General features: G+C 35.3%; 1 protein-coding gene across 3 annotated transcripts in view; it reads left to right on the top strand.

The window, feature by feature from the left end:
- Dis3l2 (Dis3 like 3'-5' exoribonuclease 2) overlaps positions 1-24956 on the top strand; it is a 592606-nt gene that overhangs the window by 302764 nt on the left and 264886 nt on the right. For all 3 annotated transcript variants that reach the window (XM_090392002.1, XM_090392000.1, XM_090392001.1), the window contains exon 11: positions 15709-15853. In XM_090392002.1, coding sequence (XP_090248128.1) covers positions 15709-15853 — 145 coding nt within the window. The remainder of the gene's footprint in view (positions 1-15708; positions 15854-24956) is intronic.

The following is a 24956-nucleotide window of genomic DNA, read 5'->3' on the forward strand; positions in this document are numbered from 1 at the left end:
ATCATCAATAGACAATAGATTTATAAAGATGTGAACAAACCTCAGCTGATTGAACAGAAGGAATTAAATGAGCTCTGTTAGAAATTGAATTTATCTGAACAATAATTTGAACTGCTTGGATCTCATCTTCAACAATGGAATTTATTCGAATCTTATAGGAACCTGTGGCATAACTATAAACACAATTACACAATAACCATAGAAATTAACTTTAATAATTAACAGTACATCATCAGGACATAGAAACAAGCAAATAAAAAAACAGGAATATAAAGTACATACAACAATCGGTTTACCAATTAAAAATGGTTGCTATGTGCTAGAAATTAATATATTAATGAATAATATGAAAATTAAACAATTAAATAAACTGCTTGATGAAGGTTCTTAGTTGGGATCAAAATACTTTGGATAAGTTATGCACTCATTTTGGAAGAATTCCTCATTTATATGGTCTCCCAAAAATCCATAAAAAAAGGTTATTGAGTAAGAATTATTGTGAATTGTATTGACTCTCCCACCTATAGAATTGCTAAATTTCTTTCACATTTATTAACCGCCTATACTCCGGCAAAAATTCTACTAATAAAGAATATTTTACGTGAGTTAATTCCGTTATTATAATAGTAAGTAATGTTTTCATATTATTTATTAATACATTAATTTCTAGCACGCAGCAACCATTTTTAATTGGTAAACCGATTATTGTATGTACCTTGTATTCCCATTTCTTTGAATTGCTTGTTTTGATGCACTAATGATGTACTGTTATTTTCAGTACAAAATATCTTTACTTTCATATCATTAAAGTTTACTGTGGTTATCATGTAATTTGTTGTTTAATGGAATATATTAGCCTCAAGAACAAACATTTCTGTTTGTAGAAATAGAAACAAAATCTTTAATTACATTAAATTAAATTTAATTTAATTTAAAAAAATGAATGAGTTCATGAGCTGAAAGATTGGCACTTGTTTTGCCAATCTTCCTAAAGCAATATAAACGCAGATTCGTTTCCTAACAGTAACAAGAAGCCTTCATACTTTTCATGCAGTCAACATGTATGAAGGAGATATTTTGAAAATATGTCTAAGCTGTTGGAAGAAGAAAATACAATAAGTATTATCAGAACATTTGTGCTGATTTAAAATGTTTCCATGCTGCTTGTATGCAATAAAGATTTACAAAGCATGCTACTTTCTTGTTCTTAAAGAACAGGAAGGCAACAATGGAAAGTTAAGTGAAGAAAATATCATCATCAGTACTTGCTTTTTGCCATTCTTTGCCATTTCTCTCTGCTCATTGCCAGGTGAATGAAATCCTGCAATCTCTTTCCACACTCCTCCCCTTGTCCACCCTCTTCTGTTTTTGCTGTCTATTGTACCAAACATCAATTTCGATTTTTCCACTGTTATCCATCCTGCAGATGTGTCCAAAAAGCTTTAGTTTCCTTTGAATTATTTTCTACATTACATTCTATTTGTAGTTTACTTTTCCATGCAATTATTAATTTGTTACCTTTTATGAGCCCATCCAGTTCATAAAATCTTTCTGTAACATGTTCCTTCAAAAGCCAATATTCGTAACACACACACACACACACACACAACACAGTCTTTAATCATTACCCATTTCTTACAACCATAGAGAGAGAGAGTGCCTGTGAATATGCATGTTTCCAGCAGTCTCAGCTTTGTGGCAAGGACCACTGATTTATTTTTCCATATCTTCCCAGTTGCCTGTAGATTTACTTTCCCTTTTGTTATTCAAGATTTTTTTTTTATGGTCTAAATTGTGCATCATGTTACACTGTAGGTATGTGAAATTCCTAATCTCTTCCAGTTCATGTCATTGACCTTTATTTGCTTTTTTCATTCTCTTGCTCTCTCTCTTCCCCCTCCGTCCCTCTCCCCAAATTTTTTATTTATTTATTTATTTTTATCAGCCCATATTTCTTTCACTTACTTTCAACACTGTTCTTACTAGTTCATCATCTTCAGTAATGAGAATGTCATCTACAAATCATAAATTATTGATTTTTGTATTGAATTGAAATTTTTGTATTGAATTGAATTCCATGCATTCTTCTTTATGATATCCATTGTTCTTTCCAAAAGCACGATGACGATGATCGAGAATAATGATGATTGATGATGGATTTGGTTTCCTTGTCTCATGTTTCTTCTTTTCTGGAATCATCTTCCTATTTCTCCACAATTTCTCACAGCAGTCTGTGCATTATCGTTGATATTCTGCAATAAACATGTTAAGTTTCTTTCCACTCCATAAGATTTGAGTACAACCCATGCCACTTTCTGATCTATATTGTTAAATGTTTTCTGAAAGGCAACAAAAGCAGGCCTGAATATTTTTATTTTTACTTAGAGCTTTCTCCACAGTTTAGCTTAACATTGATATTTGGTTCACAGCACTCCTTGTCTCTTAAATCCTGCCTGCTCTTCTATATTCTCTTACATTTGTTTCCTTAGTCTTTCTGTTAATATCATCATAGGTACTTTTCCTACATGATCAATGTTCTGTTATTCTTGCAATCCATTTTGGTTTCCTTTTTGTGAATGGATATTAGAATTGATCTTGTCCCTCATTGGTTTGATGCTTTGCCTTCATCCCATTCAGTGTTACACAACTGGTGTATTTCATGCATCATCACTTTATCACATGTTTCAATATCTCCCCAGTAATCTCATCATTCTCTGGGAGTTTTATGGTTCTTCAGATGCTTTAATGCCTTTACAATCTCATCCCTCAGTATATTTGTCTCTTGTGGTGATATTTCCATCAGTTAACCTCTTTTAAACTTCAGCATCTCTCTGTGTTGCTGAGATGAGGTTGGTGCAAAAATTAAAATTCTTGCACCAACTTGGAGCAGTATCTTGTTCATCTCTCTCTCCTATTTTTTCTGTGTTCACCCTATAGGAACAGTGCGAGAATATCAATAAATACTATGGCAAATACAAAACAAGAGAAATATACAAGATGATCAGAAACATCAACAAGAAATGGAACCCAATAAAGAAAACCGTAAAAGCTGGCACTCTGTATTGTGCTCCATGTTTCTTGTCATCTTGTATACTTCTGTTGTTCTGTATTCACCATAGTATTTATTTATATCCTCACAATGTTCCTCTAGCCATTTTGATTTGTCTCTTCTAACTTCATTCTTTACTTCATAGAAATCTTTCTCCTATTCTTTAATGCTCTTTTCTTTTGAATTAACTTTAATATCTTCTGTGAGATTCTCCCCCTCCCTTCTTCGGCTTCTCTGTCTCTGGGACTGTTTCTTCTGCTGCTCTCTCTTGATTGCAAATATCACCACCATCTATTCTACCTATTCTTGAATTCACTCGCACTCCCTGCACTCACTACCTCCAAAGGCAACCCATTGCAATCTGCATGAATGTGGACTGTAGACACTAGCTAATCTCTTGTCCTCTTTCCATTCTCCATAAAATTTTTCATTTTATGGAAGGTGGAAAGAGGACAAGAGGGTATCCATGTTAGTTGAAAATGAATGCAGTCAAGAAGTGGATTAGAGGTAGATTTTTGCTATAAGAGAAAAATCCCAAGAAAAAAAAAAATTAAAAATTTTATGGAGGATAGGAAGAGGACAAGAGATTTGTTAGTGTCTGCAGTCCACGTTTATTTGCAATCCTGATAACACACTCCTTTTCATTCTCTTCACAGTATCAACATTGCCATGGAGACTAGACCTGCACACAGTAGTCAAAGTGGGGTCGTATCAAGGCATCATGTCTTTATTGTATCCTGTAAAGATGTAAAATGACTGGATTGAAAGTATCTTCTGAGTTGTATTTGCAATCTTTACTATACGGCCCTTGAACTTCAACTTCCTATCTGCTTAAACTCCAAGATTCACAGCCTGGTCAGTTTCTTCTAGCATAATTTCACCAATATAATATACCATTGGATTCTGCATTACACCAAACTGTAACTTTATACATTTAACAACATTGAACTGCCAGCCTTATCATGCCAACAATTCCAGCCTATTCAAATCATTCTTCAAGTACTACTGCATAGCAGCCACATTCCTGATTACCCTGCCAATCTTTCTATCATCAGCAAACAGCTGTATGTTACCTGTGAGATTGTTCTAAAATGTCGTTGATGTTTTCTTTGTATAAAACATAGATGGATTAATATTGTATGCATTAAGATGTATTTTTATTTGGAATGTAATGAAACTGTATATAATAAAAAAAATCCTCTTTCTCTCCCCCTCCCCATGCACAAAAATTAGCAACACCATAGGTGCAAGCAAAACAAAGTATTACTTAGCAGGAAATATAGAAAGGGAAATTTTTTCTAAAAATTTTTGATTATCTAACATCTGTTCTTTCTATTCTTTAACCAAGAAAGAAACCAACTAGGTTTTGGTAATTCAAGGAAAATCTACTAATCCTAAATGATTAGCAAAGTAAGCTTTGCTAATCTTTCAGGATCCAAGCCTAGCAAATTATCAGAAGATCGAGGCTTGAGACTGAAATATGAGAAATATCGTAGTGGATGATTTCAATTTTTTTTTTTTTTTTTTTTTTCTGGAGTGATTCAAAAAAGAAAGAATTTGATTATTTTATTAAAAAAATGACAACTCTGGTTTTCTATATTTTTAATTTATTTCTCATTACTGTACTAGAGGGAATCAACACCAACAACACCATATTTACATAAACAGTCATATTCAGCATCAATATTTAAAATGAATACAATTTCAACTCTATAACTTTATAGAGATGAAAGGGATAATTAGTGATTGCAATGATTGTCTTTTTTGATATTTTATAGATAATGTGTGATGGTATAACCATACATTTTAAAATATTTTAAAAAGTAAATGTTATATATAACTTCTAAATATGAAAACATTATTTTCGAGAGATTTTTTATACTTTGAAGACAGTTCATAAGCATTAGTTTTACAGGAAAATTCCTGAAAAAACTTGAAATTTTCATGTCGCACACACACACACACGTGTGTGTGTGTGTGTGTGTGTCTTACAGAATGCTCAGAAATGTGCCCATGCATCTGCCTGAAGTGGAAAGGACATGTTATGAGGTAAAATGAGCTAATGTCAGATGCAAGATGTGCGAAACATAGCCTGGTGCAAACATGTTAGCATAAAAATCTAATATATATATATATATATATATATATAGGAGTAGTACAAGCTCAGAGCTCTGCAACATTCTGCTTGTCACTTGCCTGCTTTTTAGTATATCTTCATCAGCCACTCTTGTAGACATATTATCAGCTTCTTATCCATCCCAATATGCTGCTATTTGTGTAACAGAATTCCACATAGTATCCCCCCCTCTAATGCCTGCCCAAATCCAGCAGTATCATCATGTAACTATTCCCTTTTTCTCACACAGCTGTCACTATATTGTTTAAAAAAAAAAAAAAAGTGATAAATTACTGAAGTGACCTACCCTTTACAAAGCTTTGTTATCCACTATAGCGTTAATGTCATATTCTTCTCTATCCATCCATTCCAGAATTTTGCCTTTGGCCAACTTTTCCAATACCTTTGCCACTGTTCTCAAGATAATGATTGGTCTGTAATTCGCCTTGCTTACATTCCATTGAAACCTTACTGGAGGTGAGATTTAAACTACTTAGTCAGAGATAATGCCAATTCCTTTTTACATTTTCCTAATGCTCAGACTATTATCCCATCCCACCTAATCCCATGGTAGTATTTACTTTGAAATTCTTCATTATCCTAACTACCTTCAGTTCATCTGCTGCTGTCACCTCCCTAGTTTCAGTTTTAGATTAAAATTATCCTTCCATAGTAATTTTTCTTTTTACTTGCTGCATAGAGAAAGTAAAAGGATTTCTTTTGGAAAGACTTTTATTGGGATTATATTGATCAAGTGCATATAATAAACAACCAAGTTATACCAACTAGTTTCACCAACTAAGTCTGTTGGCATCTTCAGGGTACATAACTGATATACGGCACTAAAAAGTAAAAAACTGTTACAAACTATAATCAACCGATTCCAATTATATTAAATAAAGAACAGAGCGCATACAATACATTCATAGAGCGTGGATGATATCACTTGTTGTTATTTAGGAACATTCTATAGTTGGCACTATAATTCAGTTCTGGCGAGTTGAAGGATCTGATAAGGGTCTTCCAAATCAACTTATCTGTTATCTAAACACCTGGCAGGCCTCCTCAAACCTCACATCCATAATTCAGACACTTATATACGAAATTCGCAACATTTCGTTGAGAAACTGAACAACATCTCTATCTTCAATACGGATTTACTCGCCAGCCTGGATGCTACATCTCTATTCACTACCATCCCTGTGGAGGAAGTCATCAACATTTTAGGAAGTTTGCTCCCACAAGACATTACTTCTCTGTTCCGTCATTGTTTAACATCAAACTTTTTCTTATGGAATAAAACCATATATCAACAATTGACTGGGCTTGCAATGGATAGCCCCTCTCTCCATCTTGTGCTGATCTCTTTATGGAGGATTTTGAAAGTAAAATCTTAACTCAAACAGACCCTAAACCCACAGATATATGGTGGAGATATGCGGACGATATCTTTATCGTTTGGAACCACACAAAAAAGGACCTGTTTGACTTTCTTAACAAAATCAACTCTCTACACCACACAATCAAATTCACTCTAGAACTTGAAGAAGATAACCAATTATCATTTCTGGACACTTTAATTAAGAAGCTTCCAAATGGTGGTATCAACTTCTCAGTTTACTGCAAACCTACCAATACAGGACGTTATTTACATTTCACTTCCTCACACCACATTTCTCAGAAACTTAGTATTGTACACATGTTGAAGAATCGTGCCTCTCTCCTTACAACAGATCAACAAGACCTCCAGGAAGAACTATCCCTGATATCCACCAACCTTACCATGAATGGATTTCCTCAAAGACTCGTCTACAAGATTCTTTTCTCTGAACCCCGACAAAGACAACAAGATGATGTACATTATATTTCTACCATCGTCATTCCATACTTAGGGACAGTTTCCAAACTCCAAATATGCTGGAGTTTATAACATACCATGCTCGTGCGGCTTGAATTACATCGGCCAAACTTCAAGGAGCTTTGAAATTAGGCAAAAAGAACACATAGGTGACGTCAATAATAACAGAGAAGAAAAATCGGGGTTAGCTTTTCATTTCTCAAGAACAAACCCTACCATAAAGTGAGATAGAAGCACAATTCCTTACATGGAGGAGGACTTCCGCTCCTAAATTTTTAAGGAGGCCACAACAGTTGCCTGCTGTATACAAAACCTTAACAGGAACCAAGGACTAATCTTGCCCGTGATCTGGAAGAGCCTTATCAGATCCTTCAACTCGCCAGAACTGAATTATAGTGCCAACTATAGAACGTTCCTAAATAACAACAAGTGATATCATCCACGCTCTATGAATGTATTGTACGTGCTCTGTTCTTTGTTTAATATAATTGGAATCGGTTGATTATAGTTTGTAACAGTTTTTTACTTTTTAGTGCCTACATCAGTTATGTACCCTGAAGATGCCAACTGACTTAGTTGGTATAACTTAGTTGTTTATTATATGCACTTGATCAATATAATCCCAATAAAAGTCTTTCCAGAGCTTTTTGGTCAAGAAAATTAAACGTTTTTTTAACAGGATTTCTTTTGCTTTCTTTTGGCTCTACTGGATTTCTTTTTCGTCTTCTCACTAATTTGCTCTCATAATTTGCTTTACCTTTATTTAGCATCAGATGCCTTGTATGCTGTTCATGATCTTGCTACCTTTCTCCTTATGTACTCTCCACAATGCTCTGCTTAACGATACCCATATATCTAACTCACTCCTACTTAATTTATGCTTCTACTCTTGGATAGACTCTCTGTCGTTGAGTTGGTATAGACGAAGCCCTTTGGTCAGAAAGACCTTGGTTCGATTCCTGTCCATGACATGAGGAACCTTTATCTGGTCTCTTTTGACTAAAGGTGAGTTAGCCGGTCTCATACAGAAGTAGGGAGTTTTTTCACCTGGAAACTGTTTTTTTTTTGTCCCCCTAGAATAGGAGGACACACATGGATTTACAGCCATGAATAGTTACGACAATATGCGGAAGAGATAGGTTCCTCACCACATGTTGTTATGTCCTTACTTAACCATCAGTCACATTATGGTAGTCAACCTCCTGGATAGGATATGGCAGATGAATGGGATGAGAATCTTGGTTATCCAATCTGATATTGCTCCATTCAGACACCCATTGACCATTACTCATGCGCTATTCTTCCTTGTAGATTCTTATGATATGCCACTACTGCAAGCTGGATTTTAAGCTTATCATAATCACTTAAGCAGCCTTTTTGTTCCACGTTCCATCTCCTACCCTTTTTACTGAAAATTCTGTCTGCCACCTAAGTCAAGAGGTCATAATCATAATTACTCAACAACTTTAGACTGAGCTATTACTTTGGAGTCTGCTATGGTAATGAAGTTTTTGTCTCTTGTACTTATTCAGAATTTGATTTGACCTTCCTCAAAAAATAAAAAAATAAATTATTCTTCACCTCATATTTAAATTTAATATAGAGAAAGAAAATGACATTACCATTACTTTCCTAGATATCTTGCTTACTCAACTCCTACAGACATGAACTTCTACAAGCATTAGTGAGACTTGGTTAACAACAGACAATGTGGTTACAGGGAGAATGTGATGGATTTAGTATTTTCAGGGAGATTAGAGTAGATATGGCTGCAACTTATAGGTCACATAGGCAGATGGAATTGTTGAGCTACTGAGTGACCAGTTTGCAAGAGTATATCATCTAAGTGAAGATATTGTCATGGTAGAGGCGACATCGATTGATGTGATAACAGCGGTTGATGAATTGGATGTACTCACAGCTTTTATTTTAAGAGAAGTGCAGGGAAACTGTGATGACTTTGTGAAAACAAATGCATTAAGTTACATTTAAAACATACACTTTAGTAACTGTTAGGCCGTTACATTTGATCATTCGTGTTTGATGGCGTGCATGTGTTCGAATGCTTCAGTCAGAATCTGGTACATGACCACGTATTGTGTGCATATTGTAGTTCTGTTGAACTGAGAGAGATGATGAGATTTTTCCATATGTCTTTAAGAATAATACCTTGATTTCTATTTAAATTATTGCCTGCGCGTAATACCACAGCTACTTCTTTTAAAGTTCTGTGTCTGTAGTCATTCTCGATGTAAGGCATAGAACTGTTTTCCAATCTATAACGTGATTTGATGTTGAGAAATGATGAGCTAAACCAGATGTGATGATTCTATTATGATTGACATCCCCCACATGTTCCTTCTGTCTTATTTCAAAACTTCTAGAAGTCTGACCAATGTAAGAAAGGCCACACGTGCATGGAATTTCGTATACTCCAGGAAATTTGAAGCAAGGTACCTCATCTTTGGGTGATCTTAAGATTTGTCTGATCATGGTAGTTGGTTTAAAAACCACTCTGATGTTATGAGCTTTTAACATTTTCGCCAATTTTGTGGACACTGAATTAATATATGGAATGACAGCTGTGGACACATATTGGGGCACCGTAACACGTTGTTGGTTGTTGTCTTTAAATAGCCATTTGTTTAAAATGTTAGAAGGGTATCCATTAAGAGATAGAGTGTTAGCTATTAGTGACAGTTCTCTCTGTACATCTGCTTCTTTTGAAATAGACCTTAAGGCTCTATTACGGAGCATGTGAATGATGCTGTGTTTTTTGTGATCTATAATGGTTGGACGAATAATGTAGATATCTACCTGTATCTGTGGGTTTCTTGTAAATGGACAGTTGGATATTTTTATCTTCTCTCCTCACTAGGATGTCAAGAAAAGGAAGTTCTTTGTTATTTTCTAGTTCTATAGTGAATTTGATCTTACTGTGTAGTGAGTTGATTTTGTTTAGAAATACGAGAAGATTTTCCATGGTATCCTTCCAGACGATGAACACGTCATCGACATATCTCCACCAAATTGCCAGTTTTGGTAAAATGTGGAAAGAATATCCTTTTCGAGTTTTTCCATTAAAAGGTCTGCACATGGTGGTGACAGGGGGCTACCCATGGCTAGACCTTCCGATTGTTTGTATACAGTGTTGTTAAATTTGAAGAAATTTGATTTCAGGCAATGATGAAACAACTGTGTGATGTCTTGAGGGTAAAGATCTTTCAGAATGTTGGCTACTTCTACGATCGGTACATTAGTGAATAAGGACACTACATCAAGACTAGCCATAATGTCTGTTTCTGATATTTTAATACTCTTGATTTTTTCTACAAATTGTTGAGAGTTTTTAATGTAGGTCTCTGTGTGTGTCTAATTGTTCCTTTCATTAATTTTGCCAGATGCTTTGCTAGTAAGTACGTAGGTGAGGATCTTCCATCAACTATTGGACGAAGAGGTACGTTTTCTTTATAGGATCTGAGCTCATCATCCTTCCTTAATCTAGTCCCTTTGCTAGTCATCAAAGTGATGTGGCTGGTATGCACTTTGTGTTATGTTTCAGAAATGGTGTCTGTTCCTTGGCACATACAGAATAAATTAATTGGTTGTTTCAACTTTCTTAAGTCTTTGCATGTCTTTACAAATTCTTGTTGTCCCTTTCACAATACTTTTGGTGAATTCATGAATTGCTTCAACCTTCTTCCCCCCCCCCCCCCCCATCACAAGACAGTAATACACTTTCTAGCAGAAACAATTTTTAATGTTTTGTCTCCAAGTGAGGGGCAAAATTCAAAATTGAAAGCAGCTTGTGTTTTGATCATTGAAAAGTCCTAGTTTTTTTTTAATCACTCCCATTCACGAAAGGTTGCAAACCTAGAGTACATTAGTACCATGGATGAGCTAAGAATTTCTTTCTATTTTTTATTAATTTTGTATAGTTTTGTATTTTTTTAATTTATTTATTTTTCATAACCTAGAAACTGAGCTCTAGAGATCAGACATTGAACTTTCAAGACAGTTCAGGCATACATTAAGCAGAGTGATAGTCTCACACTGCATAAGGAAATTCATCTCCCACCTAAAGACAATCACAAATATCCATGTCAAACCCTCAACCTGTTGGTTGGAGAGCAGGTTTGATCCACACTGGTAGTTAAATGGCTTAGAAATATCAGTGCAATCACAAGAATTTCTCCAAACTTTTCTCTGACTTGTGTCCAGAGGTTAGTAAGATTATCTAAGTGAACTGCGATGTAATGATAGTGGTAAAATCCATATTGGCGATTACTGATTGATTGATGAGTCTTCAAATAATGAAGAAGCTGGTCGTTAATGATCTGCTCCATAACTTTTGAGCATATTGAGGTGATCATATAATGGTTAATTTATCTCCCATTTTTCAGACAGATGAGAATAGCTTGTATAGGTGATATACAAGATCAGGGGTGGCAAAATATTGGCCTAAACTATATGAAAAATAAATCATAAAAAAGTCATTTATTCCTTCACTGTTGAAACCAGACTTCAGGATGTTGTTAAATTTTTACATAATAAAACTTCATGTACTGTATATTTTTTAAAGATCATAATAATGTATTTTGTTGCTCTCAATTATGCACTTTCAGTGTTAATATCAGACGACGTGACAATAGCAGAACACCTTCTATCTTGCATTTATTTCCGATTCCATTGTTGACCATGAGATGACCTTGACCTGAGATTAAAATATGTGCATATTTATCAAAATTGCTTAATGAAAGTACAGTAACATATTCTTAATGATATAGAATTACAAGATTATATATAAAATTTCAGAATGATTAAATTAAATTGAAATTTTGTGCGATGTGACAATGATTGTAATTCTGTTTTCCATGTGCAATTTCTGTTGTTACTGAGCAAGAATGTGTGAGCGAGAATCTGACCAGTCCACAGTGATGTGATGACTGGATCTTTTCGTGTTTTACATCGGCACGAGCCCAGGGAATTCTGCTCATTCCATACTTCGGTCCTGAAGTAATCTTCAACGATACTTTAAATGCAGATGCTGTCTTTTCCCAAGCGGCGAGCGTAATCTTTCAAAACTAAAGCTTATTAAAACTTATTTAAGTTCTACAATGGCCAAAACATGATTGGAAGGTCTTGCCATAATTTCAATCGAACATAAATTTGGTCAGAAATTAGACTAAACTAGCCTAATTTGTGATTTTGCAAATATGAAAGCAAGAAAAGTTTTGTTTTAAACAGCAGGTATACATTTTAATAGTGAAAATGTAAATTAACTTATGTTAAGACATGTTCTAAAATCTAAAAAAATTATATTTACCATAGTTATGGTAAATATAATTTTTTTATATTTACCATAACTATGGTAAATATAATTTACCATAATTATCACTATGATAAATATTATATTTACCATAGTGATTTAGCAGTTCTTCATTCTACATGACGTGATGAGCATTACTTACATGTTAATTAATGGTAATACATTATTTTCTTTCTTTCTTTCTTTTAACCTTTTAATGATGTTCGATGAGTATACTTGTCATTTTTTAGTAATGACCACTTCTTGGGTAATGACGAATACACTTGTCATGTGAAAAAATAAATTACCCTTTGTGACAAAAATTAAAATTTTAGTAAAAATTAAAAAATACCATTGCATGCAATTCAAATAATTTCTTGTGAGAACTGTGCAAACGGTGCCTAATTTTCCCCAGAAAATAATGAAAACTCTATGAAAAACTCTCAAAACGTACTTCTAATTTGTAGTGTTTTTTTAGCAAGTCGAATCCGATTTTTATAAACTATAATTGTACCACAAATTGCTATACTTTTTTCTATGTTCATGGATTTTTCATGTTTTTTAAAAAACAACATTTTTCAGGTTGTGTTGATAGTATTTGTGATATTCATGAATTTTGGAGCATTAAAATTATTGATTTTTCAAACAAACTAACTTTTAATAATTGGCACTTTGTTTTAATTTAATTAAAATTTACAGCAGGTGCATTTACTCTGCATTTGATGAGTATACTCGTCAAACGCAGAGTAAATTGATTTGATTTTAATTACCCATGCAAATGCACATTTTCAGAACAAAATTCCACTGTTAAAGGGTTAATTGTCTCTATATTTCTGTAAAAAATATTAGTTTATGATCATTTTTCATTAGATAATGCTACTATTTAGAATTTATGATCAGACGTGTTGAAGCCTAGCTTAACATCATGGCTTTTAAGACTTCATTAAACGAGTTTTTTTTTTTTTAAGGGGAAGGGGCAGCAAATTATGCTATTGCATGGGGTGGCAAAATTCCTAGGGTCAGCCCTGCATAGGATGGCTGTTGATGCTGGAGTATGATTTAGAACAATTTAAGAGATCTCAACTAGACTAGGGGAACTTATCAATATCAAGGTTTATTGAATAATAAATTTAGTTTAATCCTTTGTCCAAGTGTGAGCAAACAAAGTTTGCACCTGAAAGTATCTTCAGGACTGGGGTAAAGTGGTACAACACCAGAAAACTCCTTGCAAAGGTGGAGTAAGCTACCAACACTCCTATATCAGTATTTCCCATAATGCAAAACACATCTCCTTGCGGATATGTCTAATGTTATGCATTAAGGGAAAGGCCACAACCCAGACTAGTTTCGACCTTTATTGAGGTCTCTTCAGTGGGAGCCAGGCCCAAGTGGAGATACCAGGCAGAAGCATTAGCAGGTCATCTCTACCTATAGGAGTTGCCAAATGGTGTACCACCCTTTTTTAATAAAGTACTCTGGATTTAGAGAAAGATGTTGAAAGTTTATTTTTCACTTGGTTAGAGTATAATAAATTTAGTTTAATCCAGTTGTTGTTCTAGAGGGGCAAAATTCAAAATTGAAAGCAGCTTGTGTTTTGATCATTGAAAAGTCCTAGTTTTTTTTTTAATCACTCCCATACACGAAAGGTTGTTCACTGTGTGCTCGCACTTGGATAAAGGATTAAACTAAATTTATTATACTCTAACCAAGTGAAAAATAAACTTTCTAAACTTTCAAGGTTTATTGAGGATTTTTCTGATAATCTTGTGGAAAAAAAAAAAAATAGTGGATGCACTGTGAGCAGTTCATGGCATAGTAAAAGCAAAGTTCTCTTGTCTGTGTCTAAAACAGTTGTAAGAAAAGACTAATGCCAAGAAGTCTGCCTTAACTTTAGGTGATGACACTATAGTATCACCAGGATGTAGGTGGGAGAAATGGAAGTTGTCCTCAACAGGAGAGGGATCAGAAGGTTTTATTGCAATTTGATCAGGAGGCAAACATTATGCTCTTCCAAAGTCTGCTTTGGATTTGTTAATGTTTTTTACAGTTATTATGTGTTGTAGTGCAGCTTGAGTGAGGAGCCTGGGTTTTGACATGAGACACTGAATATATACTAAATTTTTATCTTGGAATTTTATCTTTGGTATGCTTCTTGGAGAACTAGGACTTGGTATGGTATGGTGGTGGGGGGGGGGTTACAGTGAGGAATGAAGGCTTCATTCTAGCATGGATTATTCCACTTCTTCAGAACAGGTGTTTGGATCAGGAGAAAAGAAACAGTAATCAGACCATGGAAAAGAGATATTAGAAATCCCAGGGAGGTCATACCGTTTGGCACCATTGTATTGCCACAAGACAGGATTCTAAGATTGACTGAGAGATGTATCTATTAAAAAAAAAAAACATCTAAAAGGTTATGGTTCAAGTTGCTAAAAGTTTCATGTGTAAAGAGGGGAAGGTAGAAATTGGGTGCAAAACATCGCATACATACATACTTCAGTAAGCAAGGTTGTGTTTCACCAGGAAATGAATATCATCTATCACCTAGCAGTCTTGATGTCATTCCCTTCAACTTTCCACAAATGGAACCCTGACAAGGGTTCCATAAATGTGGAAAGAAGTCACATCACAGGAAGGTGGAATTGACTTGACTCATATAAGTACATTACCATCCTATTAATGGCCCAATTAAATTCTTATCATTCTGGACACTGATCAAGAATTAATATTACTTTTGAAGTAGAATTGAAGATATGCTTTTCTTTTACATGCCTTCATCTGCACTTGAATTATAACAGAAAATTTAATATTTAATGACAAAAATGAGAAACCGATCTGTTAAATGTAATGGTTTTGAAACAAGGCTTTTTTTTTTTTTTATTGTAGAATATGTGAAAAGAAACATCAATGAGAAGCATTATTAATTAAGTTATTTCATGAGCAAAAAGAAAAATAAAATGGATGCTTAATGAATACAACCTGTTCAACTTTTGGGTAATGTCCAAGTACTACAATGCTACCAACAGAAATTATGAATTTTGTATTTCCCAACACAGAAAATAGTTTAATAATTCAAGTTATTCCTCTTACATTTTTAAAACACCCGTATCTGAATTTTTAAAAAAAATTTTTTTTTTATGCATATTGCTGGGTATTCTGAAGCATATACAAAAGATCATAGTCATTCCTCCTAGATATAAATATTAATATTAATAGATACTAGATTTCCTGGGCCTTGAATTTCTTTTTTTATTGATTTGCATTTGAGCCCTAATATTCTTAATATTGCTTTTATTGCTTAATATTCTTAATACTGCTCTTAAAAAAATATTGCTTGCAATTTTAAATTTATAGTTTTTCCCCATTTTTTATTTTAGTACTTTGGTCAAAAGTTTAGGAGAAGCTGGAGAAATTGAACCTGAAACTGAAGCAATGTTATTAGAAAATGAAATAGATTTCTCAGACTTTCCTGATAATGTAATGGCAGATTTCAATTTGGATGAAGATTGGAATATACCTGTGGTATAATGAATTTTCATTATAATTAATTTTAATTTTTTTCAGATCGCTGTTTTATGCTAGTTATATGACTTAAATATGTAAAAATATGGTGGTAACTTTTTTTTTCTTTCCATTTTATCCTTTTTGAGCATCATGCTTAATATTTGTTGTTATATTCTATTGAGACATTCACTTATTAATTTCATATATGCATCTCTTGTTTTCATTTTTTCTTTTTTTGAACAAATGATCTTTTAATGCATTATTATTATTGTTACACTGCCATAGAGACCAAGGATTCATTATGAGAGAGCATTTCTAGACCATGCAATCCACTGCCCACTGCTTAATCCACCATTCACACTGTCATCTAGTGACCACTAATTGTATTTTTGTTTGCTAATTGCATGTATTCTCTGGCCACTTTGTCTGTATGCTGGATGAAATAACCATGCTATCTCCATATGAGAATTATTTCTTACCTTTAATTGAAAAAGTCCATATGAAGATCCTTCTCATTATGATGAGAATCTGTTAGGCTTATTCCAGTAGAAGAGCATATTGTCCTATCATTCTTCTAACTTTACTATGGAGTTGCTAATTAGCTTTATTAAAATGAATGACCAAATGAAAACGTAGAATAGTTACAGAGTTGTTTTGCAGTGCACATACAGGATTGTGTGTGTGTGTGTGTGAGCGCGTGCATGCACGCGCTCTCACACTCACACACACACACACACACACACAATCCTGTATGCATGCATGCATGCATGCACGCACACGCTACTTGGATTTAATGTTGATTTAGTTCATTTTCTAAGAAGATTCAAGCCCGAAACTGTTTGGAAAGTGGAGGTGCTGTCCACTCACTAACCCAGGCATACAAATTATTTTTGAAGCAACTTTGTGAACCAGACAGACAAACATAGGATGAGCAAAGCAATCAAGTTCCAGCTCAGAATTCAGAAATGGAATGACAACACCCAGAAATCAAACTTAACTAGCAGTTCATCCCTTTGCCCTATCCCCCCCCTCCCCAGAAAAAAAAAATCCTGGAAGGGCAAAAGAACTTAGTAAAGAATGACTTTAATCGCTATCATTAGATAAGGACATCTACTGGATAGTGATGAGATCAGCAGTCTCTGGTCATCAGCTATGCAGTGGCATTAAAAAATCTAAAGAGTTTCTTCTTGATATTTGTGGATATGTATATGTTGGCTATATAGGTAAAGAAATTACATACACATGTATCAGAAAGAACAATCATCATCATCGAATTCCTGCCATGTACCTTCAAGGTGGGGGGGTGTACAGGATATGACAGTACTACATTAAAAAAATTACATCATTACTAACTTCCTATCTACAATTTTCCTCCAAATCGGTCTGTTACTTGTTGAGACTATAACATTATCAGATTTTATATTTCTATCGTCTAAGGCACTTTGTACCGTATCAATCCACCTATATCTTGGTCTTCCTCTGGGTCGTTTTCCTGCCAACCTGGCAGAGAACACTTGTTTTGCTAATCTTTCCTCGCCCATTCTGTTTAAGTGACCATACCACCTGAGATTAGCTCTGTAACGCATTCCTGGATGCTGACAATATCAAGTTCTTTCCTAATATCCTCGTTTTTAATATGATATTGCCATTGATGCCATCTGTTCACGCCTCTAATCTTTCTCAGGACTCATATCTGCGGTATCTAGTCTTCAAGTGTTTTACTTCTGACCCAGCTCTCAGATCCATAAGTTAAAACTGGTTTGAACACTGTCTTGTATACAGCTAATTTAGTGTTCCGACTAATTTCTCTCTTATTCCATATGAATTTATTCAATTGACTTCCCACCATACCAGCTTTGCTGATTCTGTTGTCTATTTCTATATTTAATTTACCATCTTCAGTAAAAATCGTACCTCAGTAGCTGAAATGTTTTACTTGTTCCACAGGTTCTCCCTTCACAACACAGTTGACAGTTTCAAAGATTCTGCCTATTTTTATTATCTTTGTCTTTTTATTGCTGACCTTCATACCATAGCTATTACAACGGTTATTCAATTTAGTCAGTGAATCTTGCAGTCTAGTAGCGGATTTGTTTAGAAGTCGGAAAAGCATGGGAATATAACTTTGTTATATTCCCATGCTTTCTCGACTATTTGTCGTAAAGGGAAGATCTGATCCTGACAGCCTCTATTTGACCTGAATCCAGCTTGTTCTTCACCAAACTTTTCTTCCACAATTCTTCTCAACCGTTTCTCAAGTATACTTGCATATATCTTACCAGGAACACTTAGTAGGGAAATACCTCTGTATTTCTCACATTCAGTTTTATTTCCCTTTTTATATGTGGGTACTATGAGAGCTCTATTGCAATCATCGGGAATTCGTCCCTCTGTCCAGGCTTTCTGAACTATGAAGTGCAGCCACTGTAAGACTTTTATGCCACCATACTTCAGCATTTCTGATCGAATATCATCTACTCCTGCTGAATTTCCACATTTCAAGCCTTTGATGGCTTTTTCTACTTCAAGTATGGATATGTATTCCTGACTGCATGCCTGGTCAGTGTTTTTTACCACTGTGCTGTCATCACTGCTTGTTTCATTTAGCAGTTTTTCAAAGTAATTACTCCATACTTCAAGGATATCTTTTTCTACCATTTTCATGTCACCTTTATCATCTCTAACTCCTTTTACAGCACTCTTTCCTCCATTCCTAAGCTTCTTCAACAGCCTCCAGAATATTTTGCCACCTTCTTGATATTTATTTTCTATATTCTTGCCAAAGTCCTCCCATGACTTTTGTTTAGTTAGTTTTACACAGTGTTTAGCATTCTTGCATTTGTCTCTATATTCTCTAAGAGCACAAGCTGACTTATTTGACAGGAACTTTTGGTATGCTTTCTTCTTTTCCTTCACTACCTCTTTAACTTCCTGTGTCCACCATGCAGTTTTGATTTTTCTATCCTTGCAGCCAACTTCACCACAGCCTCTCTGGCAGAATCAATCAATGTTTTCATCAGAGTTTGCCACTGAATCTCCAAGGTTTCATTCCTGTTCTCAAACTCTTTCATTTTTTCTTCAATAATCTTTGTGTATTTTAGTCTACAGTTCACACCTGAGAGGCTCAACTTTTATCTGCTTTAAAACTTTGTTACATGTTATTATTTTTTTCAATATGAAATTCAATTTTATCCTGCTCAAGATTAAATAGTGATCACTTCCAATTTCAAATCCCATGTACACTCTGGTGTCCTGCACCAGAGAGAAAATATCACTATCAACAATAGCATAGTCAATGAGACTTTTCTTATTCCTAGCCTCTTCTCTCCATGTGAATTTGTGTGTCACAATCATTTCCTACTCTGCTATTTAGATCCCCAACAAGGACAAACTTTTCCTTTTTCATTGTGTCAGTTGCTTTTTCTAAAGCCTCAAAAAATTCCTCCACTTCTACCTTAGTAGAACCTTCTGTGGACCATAGCCACAAATAAGTTTTATTGTCCAGTTCCCCATTCTCATATTTGCCCACATTACTCTACTTGAGACTGACTGCCATTCAAGAAGATTAGTCTCGTATTTTGTGTTGAATACTATGCCTACTCCTTCTTTCCCTTGATTGTCATTGCCTGAATATAACATTTTGTATTTATTGCTCAGAAAGATCTCACCAGTTTTTGTCTTTTTTGTTTCAGTCACCCCTATTATGTCGATCTGGTACTTATCTAATTCTTCAGTTAGTTCCAATTTTTTGCCATTCAGGCTTCTTACGTTGATAGTACCGTTCTTTAACTCTGGTGATGTTGAGTTTGGGGTTTGTTTTCAGATTTGTTCCAGTTGCTGACTTTTCGCTGTTCGCCCTGTTTTCATGATGAAAACAATGGGGGCCTTGTTTAACCGGGCGAAGCCCCAGCCGGCATGAAATTTTGTCATGTTGTACCATCTTTTTTTTATTTTGGTTTAACCAATAAGAATACAATTTGGTCGGCTAAATCCCAAATTGCCAGCCCATCCTCTTTCGTTCAGTATCCAAGTAGATACCCAACAGGGTGCACCACGAGAAGATGAGGATTGGACATTAGGTCAGAAGCCCTGGTCAGTTCTCCGCATTCCTTTAAAGGCGATGTGGAGGTCTCCTCTCAGTTATACAGCTTTTACCCTTAAGCACCATAGAAAGAACAAAAAAATACCTATTACGTCCTTTCTTTCTTTTATTTCTCCTTCCCATCCTTTCTCTTGTCAGTAGGATGGAAATCATAAAAGAGTCAATAGTTAGTGAGATGGGGAGGAGTCATGCTATGTAGTCCTTTATTTTGATTCAGAATTGACCTTGTTCACCCCTTCTAAACCTGGTATTATTAGTATTAGCTGACTTTTGAGTCTGAGGAACTCCTTATGGAAAGCAGTTTTCTCACTAGACCCACTGATGTGATGCACTAATATTGACATTTATGTATACACTGTTCACTCCATAATTGAACTCCAGGCTCAGAATGATGACATTTTTTTTTTCATTCTCTCCCCTTCAGCACTCTCTGAACAACTTTTCATTGTTTATTTTCCAAGAAATTATACGTGGAATTCAATTTGGTTGGATAGCCTTTGGAAAATGCAAGCATTCAAAGGACACGTTCCAATCTGTTTTAAAAAAAAAACATTTTAAAGTTGTATGCTTCCAGTCATGACATATGGAAGTGAAACATGGACATTGAGTAAAAAATTGACCAACAAGTTTAGGTTTACCTAGAGGAAAATGGAAAGATCATTACTCCATATTACCATTCTAGATAGAAAGTGCAATCAGAACTCAGACTAGGGTGAGAGACATTGTAACAGACATTGCAAGATCGAAATGGCAGTGGGTAGGTCAAATTGCAAGGTGACACTCATAAATGTTCATAATTGATATCAGAGAGGTATCCTAGAGATAGAAAGAAAGATGCAGGAAGACCAAAGAGACAGTGGGAGGTTGAGATTAAAGAAATGGCAGGAATTCAGTAGCATAGAAAGGCTCAAGATAGGAATTAATGGAGGACTATGAATGGAGGAAAATGGCTGGTGATGACGACATCCTGCATGATTTAGATGAATATTAATAAGTCCAGAAAAGGGGATCCTGGTAGTCTTGCACTACTTTGGCCTCTGCTTAGGCAAGATGGGCGGTCCTAGATGGCCCGACCAGGATCAATCAGCTAGTGGGCTTGTCTGTAAGGGTCAATGGTGTTGTAGTAATCTCTCACCCCATGGTCCACGGTCAAGATCCAAGGCTTGCTGTTATGCTGGATTTACATCCAGGGTAGCCCTGGCATTGCACTCCTGAGCTCAGTCATTACTTGCTGGTCAGTGGGCATCATTGTCAGGCTCTGTGGTAGGTGTAGAACTCTGATGCTGAACCAAAACTCCTTGAGCAGGAATTCTTCTTTGTCAAACGTTTTAGTGGCCTAACAAAATTCCAACCAAGTACTGATACCATAGATACAGTTGGTAATAACCGAAGGAAGAAACAAAAGGTATATGATACTAGTATAAATGTACCAGTGTTTTTGATCATCCATGCACCTTGTGAAAAGCCAATAGTGAAAATGTCACACTTCTTTATTCAGAAGGGTTTAGAAGGACTTGCAGGACCTCTCAAAACTGTTAAGAAATTACATTCCGAGAAACTACTGGGAGGAACATCAATGAGTGGAATATCAATCACAATAACACCTCATAAAACACTCGATTCTTGTAGAGGAGTGATATCAGAATGAGATCTCCTTGATTTTCCTGACCATTCTGTACATCCTGATATGTAGGGATGGTTACCTGGTTCCAACCAGGAACATCATCCTTACTTTTGATACACCTAAATCTCCAACATCAGTTTGAGATAACTTCCTTTTATGAGGTTAATGTCACCAAAGCAACTGCTGGCAGACCTATCTTAATGATCTCCTGGCTATCAACACATGAAATCATATGCTATACAATCACCGAATGATTGTTTTCAGGACGACAAGACTAGAAAGCTGGGTATTAATTTCCAGATTTCCCAACTCAACATTGAAGGAATCAGCTTTGCTAAAAGTCGCTATCTCTCAAAACTCCTTCAAGAAAATGATATAGGTGTCATTCAAGAGATACATACAGATAATGAACAACAATTGAAATCTAGAGGAAGGTTATGATATTCTAGGCGCTACATATCACCAGGCTCATGGCTGTGCAACATATATATGCAATAATATAGAAATGCTCACTTAATATCAGCACATGTTAATCAGAATATACACACTATCATAGTGGGAAGTGATGATCTCACATAAGTCTTTCCTGGTAGAATGGCCACCTGAAGTAATTCCCACATTTTCACATCCTACAAGATTGAAATCAATCTTGGTAACCTTATCTTGCAACTACCTAAATGCATTTCTCTTATGGATGACTTGAATAGTCACAATAGTCTGTGGGGTAGTGCCAACACAAATAGACGAGGTTGAATCATTGAAAGAACCTTGACAACAATGATCTCTTCATTTTGAATAATAGGCTTAATACTTTCTTCCATATGCCTCCACTCATATTCTGCAATTGATCCTACAATCTGTTCCCCTTCCATTCTTCCACTGCTCCCGTGGGACGTTGAAGATGGAAAATCTTGCAAAATTAAATTTAATTTGCTGTTACCATCAGGCAAACATCGTTACATACTTTACTGCTTCGTTGACAGGTGTTTAACTGATGGTAACAGCAAAATACCCATGCTACCGGCCAGGACATATATATATACGTCCAAGTTACCATGAATGCGAAGTGCATATTAAAATTGTAATACCGTTGATATTACATTGAAATATATGATGGACACAAAGCATATGGGGATGAGTATTTGATCCATAATGGCCAGTAAGGTGGTTAAAAAGATGGCAAAAATTGTCCAGGCAGGAACAGCCTTCATTTCAAGATCATCATCTGGATTTCCACTCTATCCAAAGCCTTGGTGGAACCTAGAATGCCAAGACAGCCAAAAAAGATCAACTCGGAGCATGGGTTTATATTTTGTAGATATCCCACCACATCAAACTTGAATAGCTTTTATGTATGCTCAGGCCAAAACACATTATGTGAGATGTGAGAGTCAAAAACAATCTTGAATCCAATTTACCTCATCAGGTAATCAAGTGATCAGTGAAAACATTGTGGGATAAAATCTGGAAAATAAAAGGTAGATATACAATACACTGTTTGTCTACCTTAGAGCATAATGGAAGTGTCATTGCTGAAATTTTCAGCAATGACACTTCCACAATGACACAGCAGCAGTAGAAAAAAGCTAAAGTTTTCTACCAATGAACTTGAGCCATACAATCAACTGCTATTTTACTGTTTAACTCTAGTGCAGTAGGGCCCAATGACGTCCATTATGAAATGAAAAAAACATCTACCATCATCTTCTATGGATCTCCTTCTCTTAATATATAACAGAATATTTACAGAGGAAGAGTTTCTGGATCCCTGGCTTGAGTCAGTTGTCATTACTATCCAAAATTCAGAAAAGGATCCAACACAAGCAAACAATTATTAACCTATTGCTCTGACCAGCTGACTTTGTACGAGGGTGGTCTGAAAAGTTCTCGGCCTCACAATAAAAAAACGAATTTATCATTTAAAAATTATTTTTATTTTTCAACATAATCTTTCTTAAGATTAATACATCTATTCCAGTGATGCCTCAACACCATTATCCTGTCCCTGTAGTGGTTCTCAGTAAGATCTGCAAAATACCCCTCTATAGCTGCAATCACCTCTTGATTCAAAGAAAAACACTGACCAGCGAGAAAGAATTTGTTTTGGGAAGAGATTGAAGTCAGAGGGAGCCAAATCTGGGGAATAGGGTGTATGTTCCAACAATTCATAGTACAGATCCCTTAATTTTCCCATTGCCAAAACACCTTTGTCATCATTATCATCAAATTCCTGCCATGGCAGGAATTTGATGATAATGATGACAAAGATGTACAGGATATGATACAGGGATGATAATGATGTACAGGGGTGTACAGGATATGATAGTACTACATGAAAAATTTACATCATTACTAACTTCCTATCTACAATTTTCCTCCAAATCAGTCTGTTACTTGTCAAGACTCCAACATTATCAGATCTTACATTTCTTGTTGTCTAAGGCACTTTGTACCATATCAATCCACCTATTTCTTGGTCTTCTTCTGGATCGTTTTCCTGCCAACCTGGCAGAGAACACTTGATTTGCTAATAATTCCTCGCCCATTTTCTGTTTAAGTGACCATACCACCTGAGATTAGCTCTGCTAACGCATTCCTGGATGCTGACAATATCAAGTTCTTTCCTAATATCCTCGTTTTTAACATGATATTGCCATTGATGCCATCTGTTCGTGCCTCTAATCTTTCTCAGGACTCTCATATCTGCCGTCTCTAGATATGAGAATCCTGGGTCAGAAGTGTTTTACTTCTTACCCAGCTCTCAGATCCATAAGTTAAAACTGGTTTGAACACTGTATACAGCTAATTTAGTGTTCCGACTAATTTCTCTCTTATTCCATATGAATTTGTTCGATTGACTTCCTACCATACCAGCTTTGTTGATCATGTTGTCTATTTCTATATTTAATTTACCTTCTTCACTAAAAATCATGCCTAAGTAGCTGAAATGTTTTACTTGTTCCACAGGTTCTAAATTCACAACGCATTTCACATTTTCAGTGATTCTGCCTATTTTCATTGTCTTTGTCTTTTTATTGCTGACTTTCATACCATATCTATTACAACGGTTATTCAATTTAGTCAGTGAATCTTGCAGTCTAGTAGCAGATTTGTTTAGAAGTATAACATCGTCTGCATAAAGCAAAGAGCTGATATTAACATCTCCAATTTTGAATATCATGTTTAATACCACTTTCCTTCATAATGTGATCCATATAGATAATGAATAACAGAGGGGATAATGTACATCCTTGTCTTACACCAGATTTAACATTAAACCATCAAGATTTACATTGAGACTTACAACTGAAATAAAGACTAAATATTGCTTGATATAATGCCCCATTAACACCATATAACTGTAGCGTATTGAATAGCTTCTCTCTGGGCACCTT

This window comes from Typopeltis vanoorti, chromosome 4 (assembly GCF_054136105.1).
Source record: "Typopeltis vanoorti isolate ZY-2024b chromosome 4, IOZ_Tvanoo_1.0, whole genome shotgun sequence".
In the NCBI taxonomy this organism is placed as follows: Eukaryota; Metazoa; Arthropoda; class Arachnida; order Uropygi; family Thelyphonidae; genus Typopeltis; species Typopeltis vanoorti.